General features: G+C 36.8%; 1 protein-coding gene across 3 annotated transcripts in view; it reads right to left on the bottom strand.

The window, feature by feature from the left end:
• Positions 1-23,399, bottom strand: part of UMAD1 (UBAP1-MVB12-associated (UMA) domain containing 1) — a 76,371-nt gene that overhangs the window by 51,642 nt on the left and 1,330 nt on the right. For all 3 annotated transcript variants that reach the window (XM_057370683.1, XM_057370686.1, XM_057370684.1), the window contains exon 2: positions 17,665-17,783. In XM_057370683.1, coding sequence (XP_057226666.1) covers positions 17,665-17,746 — 82 coding nt within the window. In that variant the 5' untranslated portion in view covers positions 17,747-17,783. The remainder of the gene's footprint in view (positions 1-17,664; positions 17,784-23,399) is intronic.

Raw genomic sequence — 23,399 nt, 5'->3', positions numbered from 1 at the left:
TGGAAAAATGCATCTGTATATTTAAAGGCATTATGACAGTATTTTTTCCAACAATGCCCATGGACTAAGGTATCTTTCTTTAGATGACACTTGGCTTTAAAGTTAGATGGGTCTGAAGCTATCAAGCAATACCTCTGCAGACTTTACTTCTTTGTTCACTATGTATCACACTTCATCCCTCTATTCTCTTTCACCATCACTACAATTCCAGGTGGGAACTTTCATTCTCAGGAACAATGCAGTGGCATCCTGCTCATAACTTAAGGGATTTAAAAAAAAATGCTTTTTAAAGGTTGGGATTTTTTTGTTTGGTGTTGGGATGTTTTTTTAATGTTTCTCTTGTATACTTGTCTTTTCCCCCTGTTTAAAGGATTCTATTTGAGGTATCAAACCATTCAGGAATCTAGCTAGCATAAGTATTTACAAAAGCAAACAACAGTTCATTTTCTTTTTTTTATTTTCATGGAAAGATACATCCATGAAACATCATTGGCTTATCATACTCTTAGGTCAGCTTCTGGCATATGGTTGCTCTCAGAGAGGTTGTTTCTACTCTTTCAAACTCTTCTAAAGAGTTTTTTCACTCTACTTTTTTAAAGTTGTTTCTACTCAAATGAGTAAGYACACTAGTAACAGGCTTTGAACTCCTATAATAAGATGATTTTAGGGACAGTAAAGTCCCTAGCTTTATTCCAGCTGAGAGTTACCCTGATCACTCTACATTCCAGCATATTTATTTCAGTACCTACCCTCTTGTTCCACTGTTCTCTATGTCTTACACATATTCTCATCTRCTTTGAACTTCAGGATTGCAGCAAGTTTCATAAACAGGAAGGCACACCCCTTAACATCCAGCTTTTATATGGCWAGATGGCTTGTCATCTTCCCCTGGCACGGGCACAAATGATGGAAAACTTACTTGCCATGTAGAACACTGAGGGAAGTCAAGTCCCTGGGAACAATCAGTGCTAATGTTTTCCACAAAATCAGAGCTAATTTTTTCCACAAAGGTAACCTTTTTGCAGCTTTCCTTAAAGTTACTTTCTTAGTACACAGAGGCAACTAYAGACTTGACCACTCTTTATAAAATCAAGCAGTACACAACTAAAATTGCTTTTTTTTTTTTTTTTCAAAGGGCTTTTGCAGTTGGACRGCCTGTGTGTTTCCCTTTGTTATTCATTAATAACTTTTGCGATCATTAGCCTGTGTTAATTAAGCTTCAACCAAGTGCCTAAAACAGAACTGCTAAACCAGATCAGCTCAACCAAGGGTTATGGGGCTGTGAGCAGCCTCTGGAGGCAGCTGCTACCCACCAGGGCCAGAGCCAAGTGCTGCATTTGGCTTATCTGGRGGTGGCACCATCCTGCATGTTGCCTACCTGGCTTTGGACCACCAGGCCAGCTAGTCCTGGAAATGCCATTCCTTGCCAAACAATGAAAGGAGAGATTTGAGGAGAAGGGATGGGACTGAAGGAGGATAAGGGAGCAGGGCTAAGGCTGGTGAGCAGTAAAGCCATAGGAGAGCAAGGTCAATGGGGTTTGCTCATAAAGGAATGAGTACTTCTGGAAGGCGCTTTTCCTTTCAGACACCTTATGCACAGTGTGTTAGTAGAGCCTGCATTTATCTGCCTGATAAAATATAAAATTTTCATACCTAGTTAGAAGACAGAAAATCATACTAGTTTAGCTGATGATCATACACACATGGGAAAGCATAACTACCCTCTTTAGAATTTCCATTTTTTCACCTAAAAATTAATATTAAGTTAGAATGACTGTAAAGTATTTTTTAGCTAATTAGCTTCCACTRGAAAGACAAAAATGAGGACTGAAATCTTTAATTTTTCCTATTAATGCAGAAATGTACTGCTTAGTTCCCAAAACAACTTTTTATGGGTTTAGCACAAAAATRTATTGCATTCTTGCTTTCATGACCATTATTTACAATTATTAAATTCCTTACCTCCCAAAAAAAGAGCAAAATATGCCCAAAATATTTTCATAAGGTGCACTCTATTTTATAGTTATATTTCTCAAATACAGACACCACTCTGTGTTTTAATGCTGCTGTATTTTTAAAATAAAAATATAACACTACACTTTTTGGTTACATCATGTGTTACCGTCAGTGAGGCATATGACAAAAATAAATGTGGAGAGGAAATGAAGGTATTTTCTAGAACTATTTATAGTAATCCAGTCATGCTGAACTGATTGTATTTCCTCCTATATTGAAAATGCACAGACAGCTGCATACAAAATACATGTCATCAACTTTCAGCTTTCATCCAATGCAAAAAATAACAGGTAAACATACTCTTAAACAGACTATCATTGCTTTTAATTTACACACAGAAAAAAACTTTACTGTGGTCAAATCTTGAAACCAAGAATTTGAGCAGACAATCATGTATCTCTCTGAAATACATTCACATTAAAGAACTCCTAAAGATTAGGCTCACTTTCTTAAGAACTAAATTTTCACATTGGTACAATATTTATTTTCACGAAAACACTAAGACACAAGTAAATTGCAGTCAACATGAAGTTGTTTTTAATTTCTTTTAGTAAAAGAAGCTGTAAAGCATAGTTATAACCTAAAGTTTCCCCCACGTGTCTGGAAACTGGCCAAAAGCAACTGGTTTCCATGAGATGCCTTAAGAACAACAGAAGTTGAATTTTGAATAGGAATAGCTAATACTTTCTATCATGTCTTGGTAAGAWATGCTTTTTCTATCTGTCTACCTCTTCATTTTGGAATTTGTTAGCTTTGAGGCCAAAAGGGCACTCTAATTTACATGGACAAATGAACCCACTAGACAGGCCACCTGAAACCAGTTAGCTCAAAGGTAAATCAAAGACATATTTGGTGGCTCTCCCATTTCCTCTCATGTTCTAAGCCATTAACAGCATTTAGTTGCAGTGGTTCCATCACATGCAATGTTTAACACTCTGAAATTCCCCTTTGTCAAGAGRGCACGATCATGGAAGATGACACACCTGACTCTCTCCTGGTATTTTCTCATTGAAGAACAGCAGGATACAAGAGTTAAATGGTGCTATGAGACCAAAYCAGTTATTCAGTCTTTTTTCAGTCTTTTCCTGTTATTTGACTGCTTGAGAATCTCCCCCTTAGAAGACACCACAGGAAAAAGTCAAGAACTGTGGAGCTCTGCTTATTAATTCCACATTTATCTTTGAATCTTGTCCACTTTAATACTACACTGAATTTATCTCTGCTGAACACACTTATTTTAATTGAAGCTATTCTTACAGTACACTGTTCAGAAAGCAATTTATTTGCAATAGAAAAGAATAAAAGAATAGACATATGGATTGCTAGAAATACTCYGCTCAGAAGCAGGTGGTATACACGCAATGAAGTTTTAGTAGTGTTCCATAATGATCAATCCACTGTCTAGTGTTTATGCTACATTGTGTAAGCAGRGGGGAGGGGAAAGCCAACAGTTGACCCTCCCTTACTAAAACAGGGATGGAACTTATAGGGGAGAAAAGGGTAACCAGACAGTCAGTTTGCAAAAAWCTACAACATAACAAAGCCTCCCTCATCCACAATGCTTTTCCTTCATACTGTATTTATTTGATCTATCTACAAAGTTTACATCTAAAACATCCAAACATTTCCACCCTGACTACAGCATGAATTATGCTCACTAGCAAGAGAACCACAGGTTTACCAACAAAAATAACTGTACATAAATCCACCTTGAGAAAGTAGGAAGGCCACATACACAAACCCCAAGCAAACYCATCCYACAGGTTTGATGGGAATCTACAAAYTGTTCCTKCTTCACYATGTCTCTTAGAAAGACTCCACCACAGTTACTTTCAGTGTGTACAGTAATGTGTAGAAATAGGATGTTTTCATTTAATAACTAAAATAACTTTTTACTCATGTACGATGAGTGTAAGAATATAGAAAGCTCTTCCTTGGGATACCTCTGTCCATCAAGTGCACAAGCTGAAACTCTTTTGTCTTTTGCTAATAAATATGTCAGAAGCAAGGAATATTTAAAGGTAGACAGGTTTTTGACACATGGCAAAAGTAAATACACTTCAGGGTATTGACAYGTCAGCTTGACTAGCATTTCAGCATGTTCCTAAAGCAAATGAGGTCACATTACTTATCCTGTTTACCCGCATTTTGTACTTCATAACTAGGTTTCACACACATCATTGAATTTATAATTCAGAATATGAGTTCTAGTTGGAAGCTGTTGTTTTAGAGGGAAGAAAGAAGGACAARGACCCTGTAACATTATGTTCTGACCTTCAGATGATTTGTAGAGGCAGTTTATATAGCATTTATCTATTTACTTATCTTAAATAATACAGTTAAAATCAGCTTTTTTCAACACGGGTTCTGTTCTTTTGGGCAGTTTTATGGTAATGAAAAGCCTGCCAAACACAAAGTAAAAGTAAAAGCAAAAGTCAAAGAATATCCCCACAGTACATCAGCTATCACCATCTGCTTGCAGCATGTCAGCCTAGTACATGGCTCAGCCCCCTCCAAAGGGCAGAATAGATTGGACTCCTGAAACACTACATTAATCAGCTGGTCCTTAACACTGCAGGTATCACATCAGAGCACTTATACCATTTAAAGCCACACAGACAGACGACAAAACTAAGTGTTGGCCACTCTCCAGTTGGCAAAAGTAACAGTGGGTCTGCGAGAGGAAAGTCATCAGTAGTAGAATGGAAATAGCAGGAGCAGAATGGAAATAGAAGGTTTAAAACAAGAGTCTCTTAGCGTCTGTTCATTTGTACCCCACGTTAAGCCAGATCTCCAGAGTCAAGATCAAAAGTGCCTAGACATGTTCTCACCAGAAATGTCTTAACTTCATAATTCATTCCCTGCACAAGAAGTTCATTGACTTTAGCTACAGAATGTAAGCAAACAGATGGCTTAGGCTGCCAGGAATGTGCTGAAGACTTAAAGAAATACAAACCCAGAGGATTCAGAAGTTTCACTGGACCCAAGGGAAAGGGCAGAAAAAAAAGAGAGAAAGGAAATCGTAGACAAGGCCACTTACAGATACCACACCTTCTGAAATTAGAACACAAAAGAAAAACACAGACATAATTTGATTTACATCTGAATCATCAAACAGAAAAGAAAACATTTCTTGCTCAAGAGTATCTGATATGAAGGTCAGTATGCAAGATGTGTAGCTGAAAGATACCTGCTGACATGGAGCAGGTATGAGCCTGTATTGCTTAACCAGTAAAATATACAATGAGAAATTGAGGGGGAAGGGAGTCTTTAAGAAAGGAAAAAAAAAATATCTGTGCCTTTTTGTTTTAAAACAGAAGACTGCAAAAAATCCCAAACATTACAAGACAAATTAGCTTAGGAGTATAACGATAAAGACAAGACAAACACTATTGGACTATGGCCCTGAACAAATTTAAACTATCTTCAGCAGCAGTACYGAATGCTACAGGTCTTTAAAAAAGTAGGTAAATGAAATTTTAAGAAGAACATTTTCTAATCTCAAGTTCTCAATGACTTCTTATAATCAAACTTGAAATCATAATAGCTTTTACTGTACTATRAAGTTTTACTTTTTTAGTATAAAGTTTTACTTATACCTAGTTGATCAAGGCAAGCCAGCTGATGTAATCCTGGATTTCAGAAAAGTTTTCAATACTCTCACAGGATGCTTCTGCAGAAAATGTCCAGCATTAAGCTGGATACACACATCATGCAATATGKGAGCAGCTGGCTCAGGGGCCAAGCACAAAGGGTTACAGTGAATGGGGTGACACCAGACTGATGACCTGTCACTAGTGGGTTTCTGCAGGCTCCACCCTTGGCCCTGTGCTCTTCACCATCTTTATTAAAGACTTGGACACAAGACTTGAAAGTATACTAAGCACGTTCGCAGATGATACAAAACTGGAAGGAGCTGTTGACCTTCCTTGTCTAAGGCAAGGAGGCCCTGCAGAGAGATCTCAACAAATTACAGAATGGRGCAACCACCAACTGTATGAAGTTCAACAAGTTCTGTATGGGTGTGCATACAGACTGGGAATGAGATGCTGGAGAGCAGTGCTGTGGAAAGGGATGTGCAGTTGACAGAAAGCTGACCATGAGTCAGGAGTGCCCTGGCTGCCAGGAGGGACAACCCTGGCTTGAGGAACATCAGGCACAGCATGGCCAGCAGGGCAAGGGAGGGGATTGTCTTGTTCTGCTCTGCACTGGGCCGGCCTCACYTCGAGTCCTGGGGGCAGTTTTGGGTGACACAGTATAAAAAAAGACATTAAACTATTAAAGAGTGTCCAAAGGAGGGCTGCGAAGATGGTGAAGGGTCTGGAGGGGAAGCCATGTGAGGAGCAGCCAAGGGAATGCCTGAAGCTGTGTCACAAGAGGTTTAGGTTGGATATCAGGGAAAAGTTCTTCACCCAGAGGGTGGCTGGGCTCTGGAACAGCTCCTCAGAGAAGTGGTCACAGCTCCAAACTGACAGAATTCAAGAAGTGTTTGGACAATGCTCTCAGGCACTTGTCTCTTGGGGCATCCTGTGCAGGATTTTGTGGCTCTCTTTCAAYTCAGCATATTCTGTGATACTATTATTTTACATAGAACAAGATCCMATTTCTTTATTCAGCCAGCACTGTCAGCCCCCTGAGGGGGCCAGGATGCYGTGTCCACTGGATCACAAAGCCGGCAGAAGGAATATGCACAAAATGCACCCTCTTCCGCCAAACAGCTGTGCCTGCAACACACTGTCCAGCAACAAAAGAGAGCTTTTCTAAAATCAAATTTTTACAGATAATAAATGCATTCACAGCTGTGACAAGTTGAATATTACCCAAAAGYATGATGCTCAGTTATTTTTCTCCCTTCCTTGTTTTAAACATATCTTAACACTCCTAAAAAGATACTTTAACACAACAGCAAAGACTTGCAAGTATAAATTTGACTGCTGTTTTTGCTATTTAAAATGAAAAGCACATTACAACAAAGCACAACCCATTATCTTCACACAGTACGCATATTTTGCTATCAACAAGATTAGAGTGGGTAGGAGGCCTACAAAGGCATACTTGCAACAATAATCCAAGAAAGCAGCTGTCTTAGAAGCCACAAAATGCATTAGGAATCTAAATTCATTAGCTGTCACTTCTGCACCAGTGTCCTGGATCTGATCGGGAAGCAGCATAACTCATGTCTCCCCTCACGTCTCCCACTGCATGTTCCAGGCATAATGGGCACATTCCCCTTCTTTTAAGTTCCAGGGAAAAGGAAAGCAGATCCTGCTTTTACCCTCACCCTCTATAACAGCCCACTCAAGAAACAATGGATCTGAGATTTGGTCCCTGTAGTCTGATGATATTCAGACTCCTGGCTCCCACAGGGAGCTCTCTCAGTCTGCTACACTTTAATTTGCTTGGGGAACTTTTCTCCGCTTCCTTTTGAAGCTGGACCTGYTTCACCCAAAAAAGGAAGGTCGCCTAAGACAGAGGTAAAACAAATCAGAACAAGTCTGATGCCTAGAAGTTGGCAACGTACTCTGTCTCTTTGTGCTGTTTCGTTTTTTAAAAGCTTCAGTAATTTCAATTTAAGAAATAAAAGAAGCGCATACGCACCACACACATGGGCTAGGGAGCAGAGACCAGTACTCCCATTTTCTTACTCACAGGCCACTGAAGTTCAATGATTCATGCAGTATCAAGAAGCTCCTGTGCTTTGCATTACTGAAGTAGAACCATTGTGCAGCCAATACAAACACCGGCAGCCCTCTCACTGGACTTTTAGGCTTTGATGCTGGAAGATGTGCATCTGACAGCACTAWGCCTATGTAGGACTCAAATTGAGGTCTCCCGCTTCTCAGATGAGTGCTTGAATAAGCACACACATCAAACATATTTCAAGAAGATCATGCTGTAACTTCAGCTTTTGGTTTTGAATCAAGTGGACAGATGTGATTGAGGTGCTTTRATTCAGACACTTCAGCTCCAGAGCATACCAAGAATTCAAGGTTATTTCTGCTCTCTGCTTTTTCCAGCACGTCATTTTAGGGAAATATGCCCYAAACAAATTTTGTAAAATAAATTTCAGAGATGCCTAATTTTAGTTCTTGGCTCACTCTTTCCTCTTTTTAAACAACACCATGCATGAGTGTGTTGTTAGAAAACTACTTGTTCTTTACTGRGTCTCACCTTTGAGTTGCTCAGTGGTAAAGTAGAAGTAAATCTTCATAAGAGCTGGTATATACAATTGAAGTTTATATTCAGCTGCAATCAGTATTTGGATCTAATGAAAGCTYTCTGGGAATCTCTTTATAAGAGTGTTGACATAACTTGTGGGTTAATAAAAGGAAACCATTTTAACAGAAAAATAATCCTCTCCACAATAAAGAAGGGTGCAWTGGTATGTGTATTTAATATTCATCTCATAAAGGTAATATTGGCTGCTACAGTAGCTTTTCTAAWGTTTTTTGTAAATCAAATTTTCTACAGCCATGCCCTTTTGGAAGACCTAAGGATGAAATAATTCAGAAGAAATCATGTAGGCAAGTTCCTGTTGAAAAATAAAATGGCAAAGAAATAGCCAAAAAGTTCCATTCTGTCCCTCTCAAAAAAACCCTGAAGTTTCATACCAGCTGAAATAAGGACAAAAACTAATCGCATGGGTTTAAAATTGTTGCTCTCCCTTTTTCAAAAAAGAGTAGGAAAACTATCAGCTTAAATCCTCAATAACTGCAGTATACTGATCAGATCTCAGCAAAAAGAGATTTAGWATGATACAGTCTAACAGCAAGAATCTTTTTTGGTTTGCTTTGTTTTGTTCCAGAAAAGGTCTGTGACTTTGGATCATTTTAAGGAAGCCTGCCCAATTTAACTGAAAAAAACTGAATATTGCACATGGCAGTTACATGCTCAAACAATATATAGAATTAAGGCTGGGATTATATCCTGTAGTGTAGATGGGTAACTGTACTAACAGCAAGGTGTGTGCTAACAGATAAACTGCACAAATGAAGCTATACAATACTTCTAGGAAGTATTTGTATTCTTCCTTTTTTTTTACTATCATGTAGGACATGACAATGGAAATAGCACTAATTTACTAAAATTTACTAATAATTTACTAATAATTTACTAAAATTAGTGGAAAGTTACTAAAATATATAAAAAGCACAAAGTTAAATGACCACATCACAAATAATGATTACTGCATAATTTCTCCACTAAGCCATGATCAGTGCTGTGAACAAATGCTTCTTTTTCACTAAAGGAAAAGAGTTAATTTTATTGTTGTCCACACAACCCTCATTTGTGGAAAAAAGCACTATGTAAAAGCTGAAGATCATTCAGCTCTGTGAGCAGAGATCAGAAAGCATGTTACATCTTCAGCAAATTCCAAAGATGCATTATGGCAAAACCAGATGAAATAGCACTGAAATGCAGAACAACTGACTTAATAAATCCCCTATATCCTTTAATTTATTTGTCCTGACTGAAAAGTACTCAACTAGTATACCAAGAAGGAGCAGCTAAAGAAAAACATATCTTTATGCACAAGGTGGCAAGCCATCTTTCATTTTATAAAGAAAAGTCTTACACTTACGTTACTATTTCACATTGAGGCCTATGACACGATTGACTTTAAACACTTATGAAACATAGAACCTAACCTTCTTGAGTTTCTTTACAATATCTAATTAAACATAAACAAAATAGCATATCATTGGCAAAGTAATTTTTCTTCTTCCACTGAAAAAAATATTATAAAATCCTTTACTGSCTAGAGACAGGGAGAGGTGTGTGTAAAATCAGTTAAACTAAGATTTCCTTCCAAGAAAATTAAYGCTGATTAACATCTGTAGAAGTCTGAATGACTCCAACCAGACAGGCAGTGATTGCATGAGCTAATGACTAGGGCTCTCTTTGCAAGGARCGATCATCTAACTGTGCTGTAAATTGCTGAAAGAGAGACTTCAACCTGAATTTATCACTTGCCAGAACAGCAACTTGTGCTCCTGCAACACATTTTTCACCGCCTGTTTTTCAGTTAGCTCTGGCTGTAAGTCCACTCTATATAGGTAAATCAGTTTTGGCCTAAAAATATATTCTCATACTTTGCATTCTCATTCTTTGCACCATAAAGCAAAGAAACTTTTTATTCTAAAAGTGATTTAATGACCAGCRTATTCTGGGAAACAGAGTTTACAACCAGCATTTGAAAATCCATACTTTTACACTATATTTTACTACCTTTTCTCTGTTTTACAACAAGCAATAGGTATTTTCCTTTCTTATATTTCAACTCCAAATTGCTTTAAGCATGCAATATAGACCAATAGACTATGGCATTGCTACTAGAGAATGAACTTCTATGTATGGGAGCAAAACTGTCAGAATCCAGGTGTCACAAGTGATCAACCTTCCATAAGAAAGGTTAAAGAATGCAATCTCAATTATGCAAATACATCATTATAGAATAGTCATGTCCAAGAAACATTTTCATCTTTTCTGAGAATAAATTTCTAGCAAAAACCCCGATTTTTTTTTTTTTTTTTACTTAAGCATATTCTATTTCCATYAGTATTTGGAAGAATTAAAATCAGTAGGACCAAACCTCTGAGGAGCACTTTGGAGACCTGGATTGTAGAAAGTGACTATTATACATCAAGTGTGAAGGCAGTTAATATGAAAAACAGGAGTGCAACTCCAACCAATATTTTCTTAGAGGGCTGGCAGCAAACTGCCAGATGCATGTGTGACCTCAAAACAACCTTTTGCCAGATGCCTCTTTAACCTTTTACAATTACACCAACTTCTAAAAAGACTGCTACATTTTACATTTTCTTCCTTTGGTTATGTAAATTAAGAAGATGTGCTTAATAGACAGATTGAAAGTGTAAGGTTCTATGCAATTTGTCTCTTAAATCCCCAAAATAAAACTCTCTGATACAGCAGCACGTAATTATTTTTTTGCCAGCATTAAAACAAGTTAAACAAGAGGTCTTCTTGAGTCCATGGTCAAAACCAGGCAACTTTTTGAGACAGTTGTGAGTTTAGGGGCCAAAACAATATTTAGCCAAAGCAAACAATAAATCACTTTTAATGCTATTTACCATTTTTAAGTWAAAAACCTTTTCTTTCATAAAAAATGTGCTATATATCTTATGTTACAATCAACGGAAGCCAACACAACCATTCACAACATTCAGATTCAAAACYGGCCTTCATGCCAAAATTTTGAGAAGGGCATTTCTGCAAATTTAAAAATAAATAATTCATAGCATGAAAGCTTTATGAATACRTTCCAGGGGCTCAAGCCCTAGAAAGCAAAAGGAAGAGAAATTATGTAGAATGAAAAGTAAGTAGGTCATGTATACTAAAGTGCTAAATATACTAACATCTGATTTGTGGCTGAGAGAACTGTTTTTAAAATCTAGAGGTGTACAAATAAATGATGAAATGCAGAGTCATTTGTCAACAAAAACATACTTTGATGAAGCATTAAAAAGAAAGATTCCTTTTGCTGCATAAAATCCAAGAGGAGGGGAAAAAAAGCATTTCCTTTAAGAAATATACCTCTTTATACAGCAAAACAATGAATTTCAGTTGTTCTGTAACCCAGATCCTTTAATCTGCATAAGAGATGCTGACTGAGTTCACTCAACCAAATCACTACTGGCTTTCAGAATACAATCAACACATGCTTTTCAACAGTATTAATATAGCATGAAGCTTGTGCTCCTAATTATTCATGTTTTTGCATTCTGTTTTTTCCCCCTGCTGTAAAATATGCAAATTTACTTCTTTGTGTTATTTAGGTCCCACATGGGCCTCAACAGATCTGTTTGGAACGAATTACAAGCCAACATCTAGATACATGCTGTCAACATTTCAAGCTTCATTGTTTTTATTAGGTTGGAATGTCATTATAGATTTGATATTAGGCTTTAAAAAGCTTTTTATAAATCTCTTGAAAACCTACAGTCTAATCAAATGGTGTACTGATAATTACTACTACCGCACTTCTGTGTGTGAAAGGGGGAGAGCAAAGCCCTCCGAGCCCTGAATCCGAGGGAAATCCCCATCTAGCGGCACCACTGAAAAGCGCAGGTTGTTTTTGTGCAAAATTAGTCCCAAAGAGGATTAGKTTGACTTCATCACTGAATGAAGGGGAGACATTACCTCCTTATGCAACTAAGGATCGGTAACAGGAGAGGACTGTTTCTTCTGAATTCGTCCTCCTCCCTATTCAATCAATTCTGGCTGCAAAATTCAACGCCCAGATGAGCTACTAATGATTTTTAAGTGTAAAAAACATAAAGCAGCACTTCAGGAAACAGGTCACTTTAAATATTGTAACTTCTTAGTGYGCATCAAAAGTGTTCCCTTACAGTGGCACAGGCTGATATGTATATAATATTCTTTAGATAAAAATATGAAAAGGTATCCTCAAATCTCAGATTATTAAAAAGTTAGTATTAAATATTTTAACCTCAAAACCCATAAAAAAATAGTAGCTTGGTTATTCGAAAACTACAAGGTTGGAAATAACTACACAAGCACTTCCTGTTATATAAAAAACATGTAAGATAAGTCCATTGATGCAGAAAATGAAAGGACATTGAGACACTGCTTTTCTCCAACTGGCACAATSCCTTGTACATTTCTTTAATGTAATAGTATATTTTGAAACACTGCAGCAGCCTAACCTTCCTTACTAGCACCACTTAAAGCTCCTTAAATATTAATGAAAAAGCAATGTAGACATTTACAGGGACTTACTACACATTACTKCTAWCTCCTAGAAAACAAATAGYAGCAATAACACTAAGATTTTACAAATCTCTTGATGCATTTAAMCTTTGAGGTGTGTATGCAGAGAAAMGAAAGCAGAAAACTATTTGATTTGCAGTAATGAACTAGTATGGAGATATTCCTTTCAGGAATAGCAGTATATTAAATTTCTCTTTCATAGCAGATTCACTMCAGAAAATTTATACAAATATACATTTCTCCCAAAAGCAAACAACTAAGGAGTTCTTAAAAATATATGTAGAGATCTGTACTACTAAGATTAATATGGAAACAGTAAGGATCCTACTGTAACACCTTTTTACATATTGGGCARCAGTGGGGGTGTCCCTTAATTCAAATACGCAATTTATCCAAATTACCCCAAAAAACTATCTGCATGCAGAGTAAATTCATGACAAAACAGAAACTTCAGTTTGGAGAGGAACAAGTATATGTAAAATTGGTCTTTGGAAAAGCAGTACAGGTTTCCAGAACTAAACTTTGACTTGGGTTGATTATTTTACTTTTTTGCATCTTCAGTACAGATTTCCCATTTGTTAAGGATGTTTTTTCTGCACTATAACTGCAGCTAAAAAAGGGAAATATTCATCTGAATGTAAATCWTAATTTTCACAGTCTCACAGATGAATGAGGATAGTCCTGCCTATAGATGAGGAAGATACCCTAAGAAGGAATTATAATACTGAATTAAGTCAGTAATATAGATACTGAATACATCAGAGGATAGTTCAAGTATCTCATTTAAAATAAAGCCAAAGTTTAAATATCTTGCTGAGATTGACCCAAAAGAGTCATACCTAACCACCAAAATTTTAAGRTAAGAATACTTGCTATCATCAACCATAATTTACCAAACTCCTTGTGTATTCTTTTTGCAGCCCATTATGTTCCTGACAACAGGTTGTAATGACAAATTCAACATCTTGCTTCTCACAAAAAGTTCTCAATTTTTCTACCTGTCATGTAATACCAGTTCACTTCTACTTTTTTAGAAAGAAATAATTCCCTTATACTGTATTTCATCTCACAGGATGAAAAACAGTAGTCACCACGTCCTTTTCAGTGATGTTTCAGATGCTGATGCAAGCCTGAACACATTTCCTCTGTACAGTTTCTTCTCTTCAGATTTCATCATTGAAACAGAAGGTACACTGGTTAATTAAACAGATCCAAGACTCATTTAAATACCACAGATCCTCCTATTTATTTGGAAGAGATTTCAAAACAATTTCTTATTTCTATGACTGTTTTCAACTGAGAGGAAACTTAGTAGGMAAAACTTATGCTTGCTCCAATAGTGAGAAATATTAACAAATAAGCATTAATCCAAAATTTGCTCATGAGTTCTCAATGGCCTTCCTAGATGGCTCTAGGAAAGCACAGTAGGAAGAATGGAGGTTCACAGTGCAGAAATGTATATTCATTACAAAATTCCTGCCAAACCTTCTTACCACGGCCACAGTTTCYGTGTCTGTGACAGTCACTTCACTCTGACGAGGATTCTGGGCCTGTTAACTTTTCCTTAAGGTACTTACTCTTGGAAGTTTGAAAAACTCTACAACAAAGTTGCTGAATGTCAGAAAACAACATTTGTATGACACTTTAGTGCTCCCTATAAATACCAATACTCCCTACCACCTGTTAAGAACATTTACTGCTCCCTCACACTGGYTTACCTCAATTTTTCCTGGAACAGTAAACAAACCCCTGCACATTGGGCACTAAAACTAGAACTGAAAACAAAATTAACTTCTCTCAGTACATTTGAAAGAGGATATACAGAACAATATTCTAATTGATTTTAGTTAGTTATATAATTGTTTACTGATGAGGGTGATGAGACACTGCAATAGGCAGCCCAGAAAAGTCGTGTTCCCAGTCAGGCTGCACAAGGCTTTGAACAAGATTTATTGAAAGATGTTTGTGCCCRTGGAAGCAGCCTGGACTAAATGGTCTTYAAAGGTACCTTCCAGCCCAAAYTATTCTATGTCCTTTYAGTTGTTTCAAGCAAAAAYRCTCRCCACCCACCMYAGTAGAACCAYCAGCACCATGGGGATGTTTGCAGAGTTTCGGACTGTCTTGCTAAACACACATGAGAAGCAGCACTGCTGTCTCAGTTTTTGATTCCTGATCTTAGACTGAGATTAGGACTATAAAACACATGAACCTTTTAGATTGATTGGAAATTTTTAGCTGTGTGTCAAAACAAAATGCTAGCATTAAATCTGTATTTTTCTCTAAGACTAGCAACAGTAGGAATGAATGGTAGGCTGGAATTTATTTTATATTATGAAAGCCACAAAATGTGAGAAATTCCTTATGAACTGCTACTCTCCAAGATTCCAAAGCTAACAGAAAATTATTTGTTTTCATAATTCTGGCTTCACAGTGTTAACATTAAAACAATTTGTGACGATCAGGAAAATCTCTTAAACATTTTTCCATATTTCTGCAATTGATTCACTCATCAAAACCAMTTACATATGTTATGCCTGTTTCCATAACCCTCTTTTCCCTTTTCAGAATAATAGTTCTGCTACAAAACAAACACCACTTTTACAGCTTCTTGAAGAGATGAGATGACCAGTATCCAGAAAATAAGTGAAACTGGTAGTTAAGACATAAAAATGCTTTAGTCTCTGGTAGGAAATTATATTTTGTATTTATTTAGTAAAGAGGCAATTAAAAATTATTTTTTCTTGACTCCCACACAKGCAATATTTGTCCCAAAATCTAAAATAGAGAATTTCTTTCAGCTACTAGGTTGCAAAGTTGGTTTTGTTGATTTTGCTGTTTTTATGAGTCACCTTTCTAGTCAGACATTGAATTCCCAAATGCATTRATACTTCACAAGGAAAGCTAGATTTCAAATATAGCAATTTAGAACAGGACTTGGAGAAGTTACGAAAAAAAAGACAAAAAATTTATCTGCAGGCTCTGACACAGCAATAGCTCCGATGGAGCTTTTTCAGTAAAGCACTGAACTTTCTTCCCTCTTTTTCAAATATCAAATGATACAGAAAGATTCTATCCACATCCATGGGATATTGGTGAGCTAGGCTTTTTGTTCTTATATGCTCTGAATGAAAGACTAGGTTTATGAACCAGCTTAAAATGTAAGAAATTAAATTCTCACTCCCTCTGAGTGTGTTCACTGCCTACAGTAGTGTTCACACTAATGGTCCTAGAAATCTGCTACTGAGATGTGTTAAAGATATTAACTGTTGGATTTGTAGAATATTTTACACCAGTTTAGAAAAGCTTCAGAGCATTCTATCTGATTAATAAAACAGTAAYTAACAGAATGGCTAAGTGATGTGGTTTGGGCTTTTTTTTTCCACTGACAGACACTATTCCAAGACACAAATGCCCCTTCCAGGCAAATATCTGTTTAAGTCCTGACCCATAATTCTGCAACTACATTTGTCTTGCAAGACAGTGATACGCTCCACTGATAAGGCTGATGGCAGCTCTTCTGCCCARTACAGTACATTTCATTGCAGACTGCTAAATTAACTTCTGTCTRAGAAAAAAAWAWAAATAMAAAAAAGAGAAGGCTCAAACAAAATTGATCRTTCTCAAGTTTGTATTTAACAGATTGATTTTATGTGAATTTATGTGAACAAAGTTTAAATAGTCAGCATTAAACTGACAGCATTTCAGGAAAAAGGAATAAAGCTAAATTGAATGCAAGAATCGGGACCAGCAACTGTGGGACATRGCAACAWTTGGGTGCAGAATTCTGCCTATTASAGAAACTGAAATGCTAAATGGTCTCCAGACTTTTGAGGATGATGATGTGTCTCCTTTGACCCTTCAACAATGCAAATGCTGGAGTGACTTGATGTAGCCATCAATACTGATGCAGGTGAACAAAATCTAGTGGAAGGCAGTCGTTAAGCATGACAACACAGTCACAGATGTGAAACAGATTTAATGGAGAACTATTGCCAAAAATCTCCGTTCTCCTCAGAAAGGGTTCTAGTAGTCTCCTGTACTGATAGACTTCAACAATCTAGAGGCTTTTGTGGCTTGAAAATGCTCAAGACGAGGTAACATTTAAAAAGAGAAATACTGTAAGATTCCCAATAAGAACAAGTCAGTAAATCAGAGCAGCAGAAGCTGAATATTGATGATGACAGATTCACAAGGAGGAAAACAAGTTGTCATGAAAAATGAAAAGGACTTGTTTCAGCATAATAGCAATAATTTTTTCTCTTCTACACACTTAAGCCAATGGACAAAACTGTGAAAGCGCTTGATCAGAGCTACAAATTTAGCCAATTCACAGGTGATTATACTTCAGATTAGTTTTTGAACAACAAGRCTTTGAAAACCCTAAACTGCCTAATTTTTATCAAACTAAGAGTCAGATTCTGAGACAGAACATTCACATTCACATGAGAAATGAATAGGTGCTTCTTGGCTTCTAACATAAAAAGATCGGGAGTAAAACAGAAAGGAAGTAACCTGAACAAAAGCCAGTCCTTTAATAACTGCAGTAAGATATTCCTTCCCACAACTCTAATCATAAAGCTACAAACCTAAACTTTGACCTTTCTTGTTTTGCAAGGATGTAACTTCTCCACAATCAGAGCATGAAAGGAAAACAAGAAACTACATTTTCAGGGCTAAAGAATACGAGTTCAGACCTATCTAAATAAAACTTCAGCTATTTAGTCCAAATGAGCAGACTAGGGAAATTAACTTTGTCAGAAAAAGTAAGAATACTGAACAATTTTTATTATGGTCATGGCTTCTCTTAACATTTCATTTAGTTTAAGCATGTCAAAGAAACTTCAAGATCAAAATTTCAAAGATGAAAGAATCACGTTATACAGAAGTACCACTTACCCACAATAACAAATCCATCTGCTTCTCTCTCTGGCACTGTAACCTTCTTTGAATCTTGACTTTTTCGGAAGAAGCTGAACATTGTCTCTATGGGTTCTTTTTGTCTTCTAAGGTGTTATCTAAAATGAAGACAGAACATGTTAAATAAATATTTGATAATAGAACTTACTCTAAGTTCACATAACAGAATTTACCATAAATACGCAGTCAGGCTACATACCTAATACTACAACTTAATCTTTATTACTCAGTTTGAACTATCAGGGACACACTATGTATGTGTCAGATAGATTATCTTATTGATGTAGCAATTTTACTTCAATATGTAGAAGAGCATGAAGTACAACAGGCTTATATACAAAGTTATGAATGGAGTGGAATCAATTAAAAAAAAAMAAAMAAACAATTTCAACTTTTCTAAATGAAAATTACTGAAAAAACTTTCCGCATTTATCCAGAATGTTTCCATGTTTGTCTGCTACTTTGTATTGTTATTAGACAAATTTTCTCCTCAAAGATAGTGGTAACTATTTTAATTTTTCCCGTTTACAATCTTAAAGACAGCCTAACAGTTGTATATATTTCATTAACAGTTACCACTGATTTCCTAAAAAGAAACTGCAGCAACATCATTTGTAGCAATTGTTTCCAACAATAATTTATTACGGAATCTTGCAAGGCAGCTAAGAACTACATTGCTACAACAAAACAAGGAAACAKTTGGGATAAAAACATGGACTGCCAAAGAAAATGCTCAGTATATTCTTTCTCTCGGGACTGGAAGATTACACAGAAGCAACTCTGAGTAGCTTACAAAGGACAAAGTCATTCTGAAAACCCGTGAAGAGACCCATGAAGGTCCCTTGAAGGCTGAACTTGGACCCCTGGACAACATCAGCCTAAGGAGCAGCCTGTGGYCTGGCTGAAACACATCATGTGCTGGACACAAAGAGGAAGGTTTAAATAAGGGCAGTGAAGATCTTTTCTACTAAAATATCCACATAAAATTAGGAAAAGAGGAATAAYGTAATTTTAACTTCAAAGCAGAATTCTGATTTATTTTGCAAACATCAACACGTTAAGGAGATGGGACTGACAAACCGATAGCAACATCTGATATACACCTCCAAAGAGGAAAGGACTCCAGGGTAAAGAATAAAAAGGAATACAGTGTCAAGTTTCAACAACATTATTTCACACTAAATTTAACAAAGCAGAACCTTTAGAATGTGGGAGAGAATGAAGAGTGCTATGGTGAAATGTGCAGATTTAAAAACAAAACAAAACAAAACAAAACAAAACAAAACAAAAGAACGATAAAACTCCTGACTTAACTATTTGCTGGAATTCTTCACTCCGCACCCAAATAGTCGTAGTACCAAAACCAAGACTTTTTTTTTTTCCCTGGCCAGGGACCCGTGGCAACTCAGCACTGGCTATTCATATAAACTGCCTAAAACTCTGCTGTTACAAGTGATCACACGCTCCAGAAAGTCTTGTACAAAGTGTAAGCACTGGCTTTCAGGAACAGTGTATAAATAGATCATGGCAAAAGCAGCAACTATTCAAATTGTGCCCTGATACCTGAGACTTGGAGACTGAATACCCTGCAGCCCGGCCAGCTACTGCTTGCTTATGCTGACACAATGCAACTTCTAGCCACCAAATAATGTACACAAGAACGGAACAAACCGTTCTGTGATCCAATACCAGACATATAATAATTTCTTAAAAATGTAACTTAACTGCACTTTATTACTTTTTGCTTATTTTCTTCCCTTAGCWAAAGAAATACTGATATTTCCAGTTCCATGGAGATTACACAGTAGAAATTCCTAATTATCTCATTTATTCCCTACCTTCCCCCACACCCAGGCTCAACACATGGCGCCAGCAGCATATTCCTTTTTCAGCCCTCAGGGAATAAGTCTTCTCCTGCTACCAATTAGGGTTGTCAGTCCCATAGCTCAAGTGGTAAAAACCTGTGCTGTAATGCTCAAGAGTCAGGTTTCTGCTCCAATGATGTATGAAGGAGAGGCAGTTGTGGAACAGTTTAAAATGCAATTTTGCCTTCATCCTAAGTGTGCAACAACAAGAAGCAAAATCAAGTTGATGTGCAAAATCTTACASATAGCTTTGGTAAAGGCTCAGATTCCAGCCAGTCACTTCAGGTGCCAGAGCTGCAGTTGCTCCAATCACTTTTTTTTCTCTTTTGAGATCTGCRTTATTGTACAGTTTTCAGCTCTATCACATAATGTCCCCCTTCCCCTCTTTCTTGCACAAAGAAAAGCATCTTAATCAGTATATACATGACACAAAAGACTTGTATAGGGAACCATGCACTTGTAGCCTTTTAAATCCTGCATACTTAACATACCTAAACTTCACTGCTTAAAAGACAATAGGCGTTTAAATTCGGAGTAAATTAGCAACCAGGACAATTTGATCTAGCCAAATTAATGTTACAAGCACGTTCACATATTAGATTTTTTATTTTTGTTGACAGCATCTCAATTTTTCTAAAACCCACAAAATTCATCGTATCTACATACACAAGCATTGATCTTTGGAATTTTCAGTTTCTGAAGCAGCTTGACTTAATTCCACTGCCAGCAGTATTTCTCTAACATAAAACAAAACAGAAAACCAAAACCAAACCAAATCAAAATCAAAACCCACATATAGTTTGCTTGAAGTAGAAAACCAAACAAAATTAACAAAAGTATGTCCTAAGCTCAGGCATCAAGTCCATACACTGTTAAAATCACTGGTCCAGCACTAAGAAAATAGTACATGCTGTATTTTGTGACTATGAATGTGGGGAAGGGTATAAAATACACATATTAAAAAGACTCACATGTTTGCTGAGGCAACGTTTCCTTCTCTAGGGACCTCTTAGAAACAAAAGTTGTGCTTATAGATATTTTAAGGTATGTGAAGGAAAGAGTTCACCAACAACTACTTTCAGCATTTCAGTAGCTTTATTGAACACACTACTAAGTATAAACTAAATAACAAAGAATAACTAACAAAACAGAAGCGGGGCACAGAAACAAAAATCAGAGCTGCATACAGTACAGCATAGGTACAAGAAAGGCTGTAGATAGGCAATGCAGGGGCATTTGTGATATTTGYTCTTTTAAGAATTTTATCAACTGTGCTACTTCAAAAGTAAACATAAATCTCCCCAGCAACGGGAAATGCAACCACTAAATTTCTTGAATCACATGTTAAAAACAGAACAAAGCCCCTATCCAACAAAGAAACAGAGAGCTGAATGGAAACACTCGTGCTCTTCAAGATAAGAACACAGTTTTAAGCACTTGCAGAATCAGGCTGGAGTTTTACTACTTGTAGATAAGATGAGGTTTCAGGTAACGAAAGCTCAGAACCACCAGTTTCTTACAAGTTTCATTTCAAAGTAAAAATTAAATTTGAAGTTTGGGGACCTGGATGCATGGTCACTTGATGCATAGACTTGAGAAAAAAAGCACTTAGTTGTGTTTTTTTTTTTTTTAAAGCTGTCAGCACAAAATCAAGAAAATACACCCACCATTCAGAGATAGTACCACATTCCCGCAGTCATTTCTCCTATATAGCACAGCACTTTCCCCTTCCAGATGGGATTAATTTTATTTCTATAGGAGACCTGAAATTGAATTCACTGCCTAAAGATAAAAATCTCCCTTGGTAGGAATATGCAATTCCCTTCCTCCTCATGTTTCTCTCTCACAAAAAAAAGTGAATACAATCACTGATAGTTAAGAATAATGCTTTTGGCATGGCTTCAGTCATTAGCAAATAATAAGCTCTGAGCTACAGCAATTCTGTGAGGCTGCAAAAAATATTTTGTCTTTCTGTGAGGCTCTGAGAACATACGTGGCACTGGACACAGATGAGTTACAGAGCTGCACAAAGGGGWTAATTTATTCCTCCTGCATTTTGTCAGTCTCCTTTGACAAGAACTATGGGCGACCTTTGAGCCAAACCAATATGTTAAATCMAATAAAATTTTTCTATACAATAAAGATCTTAGTATATTTGCCATTACTTTTCAGCCTTTCCTGAATGTTCACAATACTGGGGGAGAGTCATAATTTAATATTAAAAACAACAAAGATGCAGAGTAARATAAAGAGACAATGCCCAGGAATAGAGCAAAGCAGAATTGCAGTGGCACTGCCAGTAATTACATAAATGATGAAATGAGGACAGAAGACACAAAACTGACCTTAAAGAAAGTACCAGAACAATTTCACATCTAGCAGTTTAAGATATATAATCTATGGAAGAARAAAACAGAGAGCATCAGAGCAATTCTCACTTCCATATTACCATCTGCTGTGATTCACCAATAAAGCAGCAATCRGAAAAAGAGCAAGATGTTTACAGCCCTGTACAATCCTTCTTATCATGAAAACAACCAATGTAAGAGTCAAGAATCTGCATGCTGAAAATATTTCTGTGACACCAAAAGAACAGTTTAAAAGCTTTTGGCCTAGTCAAAGTTAGTATGTGAAGAAGAAAAGAAAGACATAATTTCTTTTCTCTGGCATTGGCATTAGSCATGATTCTTTAGTTTGTATTTCTTGAAAACAGAATAATGGAAAGTATCAGAAGAAACCAAATTTTTTTTAAAGGGATATATGTATAATGCAACATTAACMAAGATTTTTTTTCTGTATTTCATAAAATGTAAGTATTTGTTTTTAATGTTTTTATAAAATTTAAGAAAATCAGAAATACAAGAACTATACAGCCCAAACTACTATAGAAACACTTGAAGAAGCTGAATCATAAAAAAAATCAGCCACAACTAAGTCAAATAATAAAAGCACAGGTGACAAAAGCAAAGCCAGGTGTGAAATAACAGCACTCAAACTGATGTAAACATTAAAACCCCTGCAGACAGAAAATGCTAAGAGAGAAAGCTAGGTGTTAATGAGACACAATACTTGATAGGCTGAAACCTMCTGTTTTCCCTTCGGACAATTTTCTCTTGAATGCAAACCTTCAACAGCTGCTAAGTGTGATACAGACACGCATTTGTAAGAACTTGTACAACATGTTTTTCTAGCMGCTGACCCTTCAAACCCTTCAGCCCTGAAAGGGCCCTGCTGCACCTTGCTCCAACAGCTACATTTATGAGATCTCTCCTTTCAAATCTCTGAAGATATGCTATGGAGATGAGGATATTCTCTTGCAAATAAAATACTGAAAAAGTGAATGTCACAGTGRCACTGAGGGGATGACAACCAGATAAATCTCATGTAAGATTTAACTCCCGTGCCTCCCTGGTCACATGCTGGTTCTGAACAGCTTCTGGAAGTAGTTTGTTTTCTTGGCAAACTGACACAAGCTACTGCCAAATAATAACACTAACCCRGCCAACTAACAAAAAACACTTTGTACTGGTTAGCAAGCTGAACTGACCCACAGGCTGGTTAGAAGAAACATGGGCAGTTTTGTGACTGCCCTTTTAGGACAGAGCAGAGTTAGATTTTCCTAAGTATTTCCTGAAACACCACCTGGAAACAAAAAGGAAATAATGGAACCACAGAATGGATGCAGTTAGAAGGCCACCTTGTCCAACCCCTGCTTAAGCAGAACTGTTGTATAGAGGTCCTTAGTTCAGWACCATAGTCAAAAGCCACCTGGGTATCTCCAAGGATGGAGACCCCACAACCTCYCTGGGCAACCKGTACCAGTGCTKGGTCACTCTCACAGTGACAGAA

The sequence above is a fragment of the Malurus melanocephalus genome, unplaced genomic scaffold (genome assembly GCF_030028575.1).
Source record: "Malurus melanocephalus ecotype Western Australia unplaced genomic scaffold, MMel_1.1 scaffold_130, whole genome shotgun sequence".
Classification (NCBI taxonomy): Eukaryota; Metazoa; Chordata; class Aves; order Passeriformes; family Maluridae; genus Malurus; species Malurus melanocephalus.
Note: the sequence above shows the minus strand (reverse complement) of the source record. Positions and strands in the feature narration are given on the sequence as shown.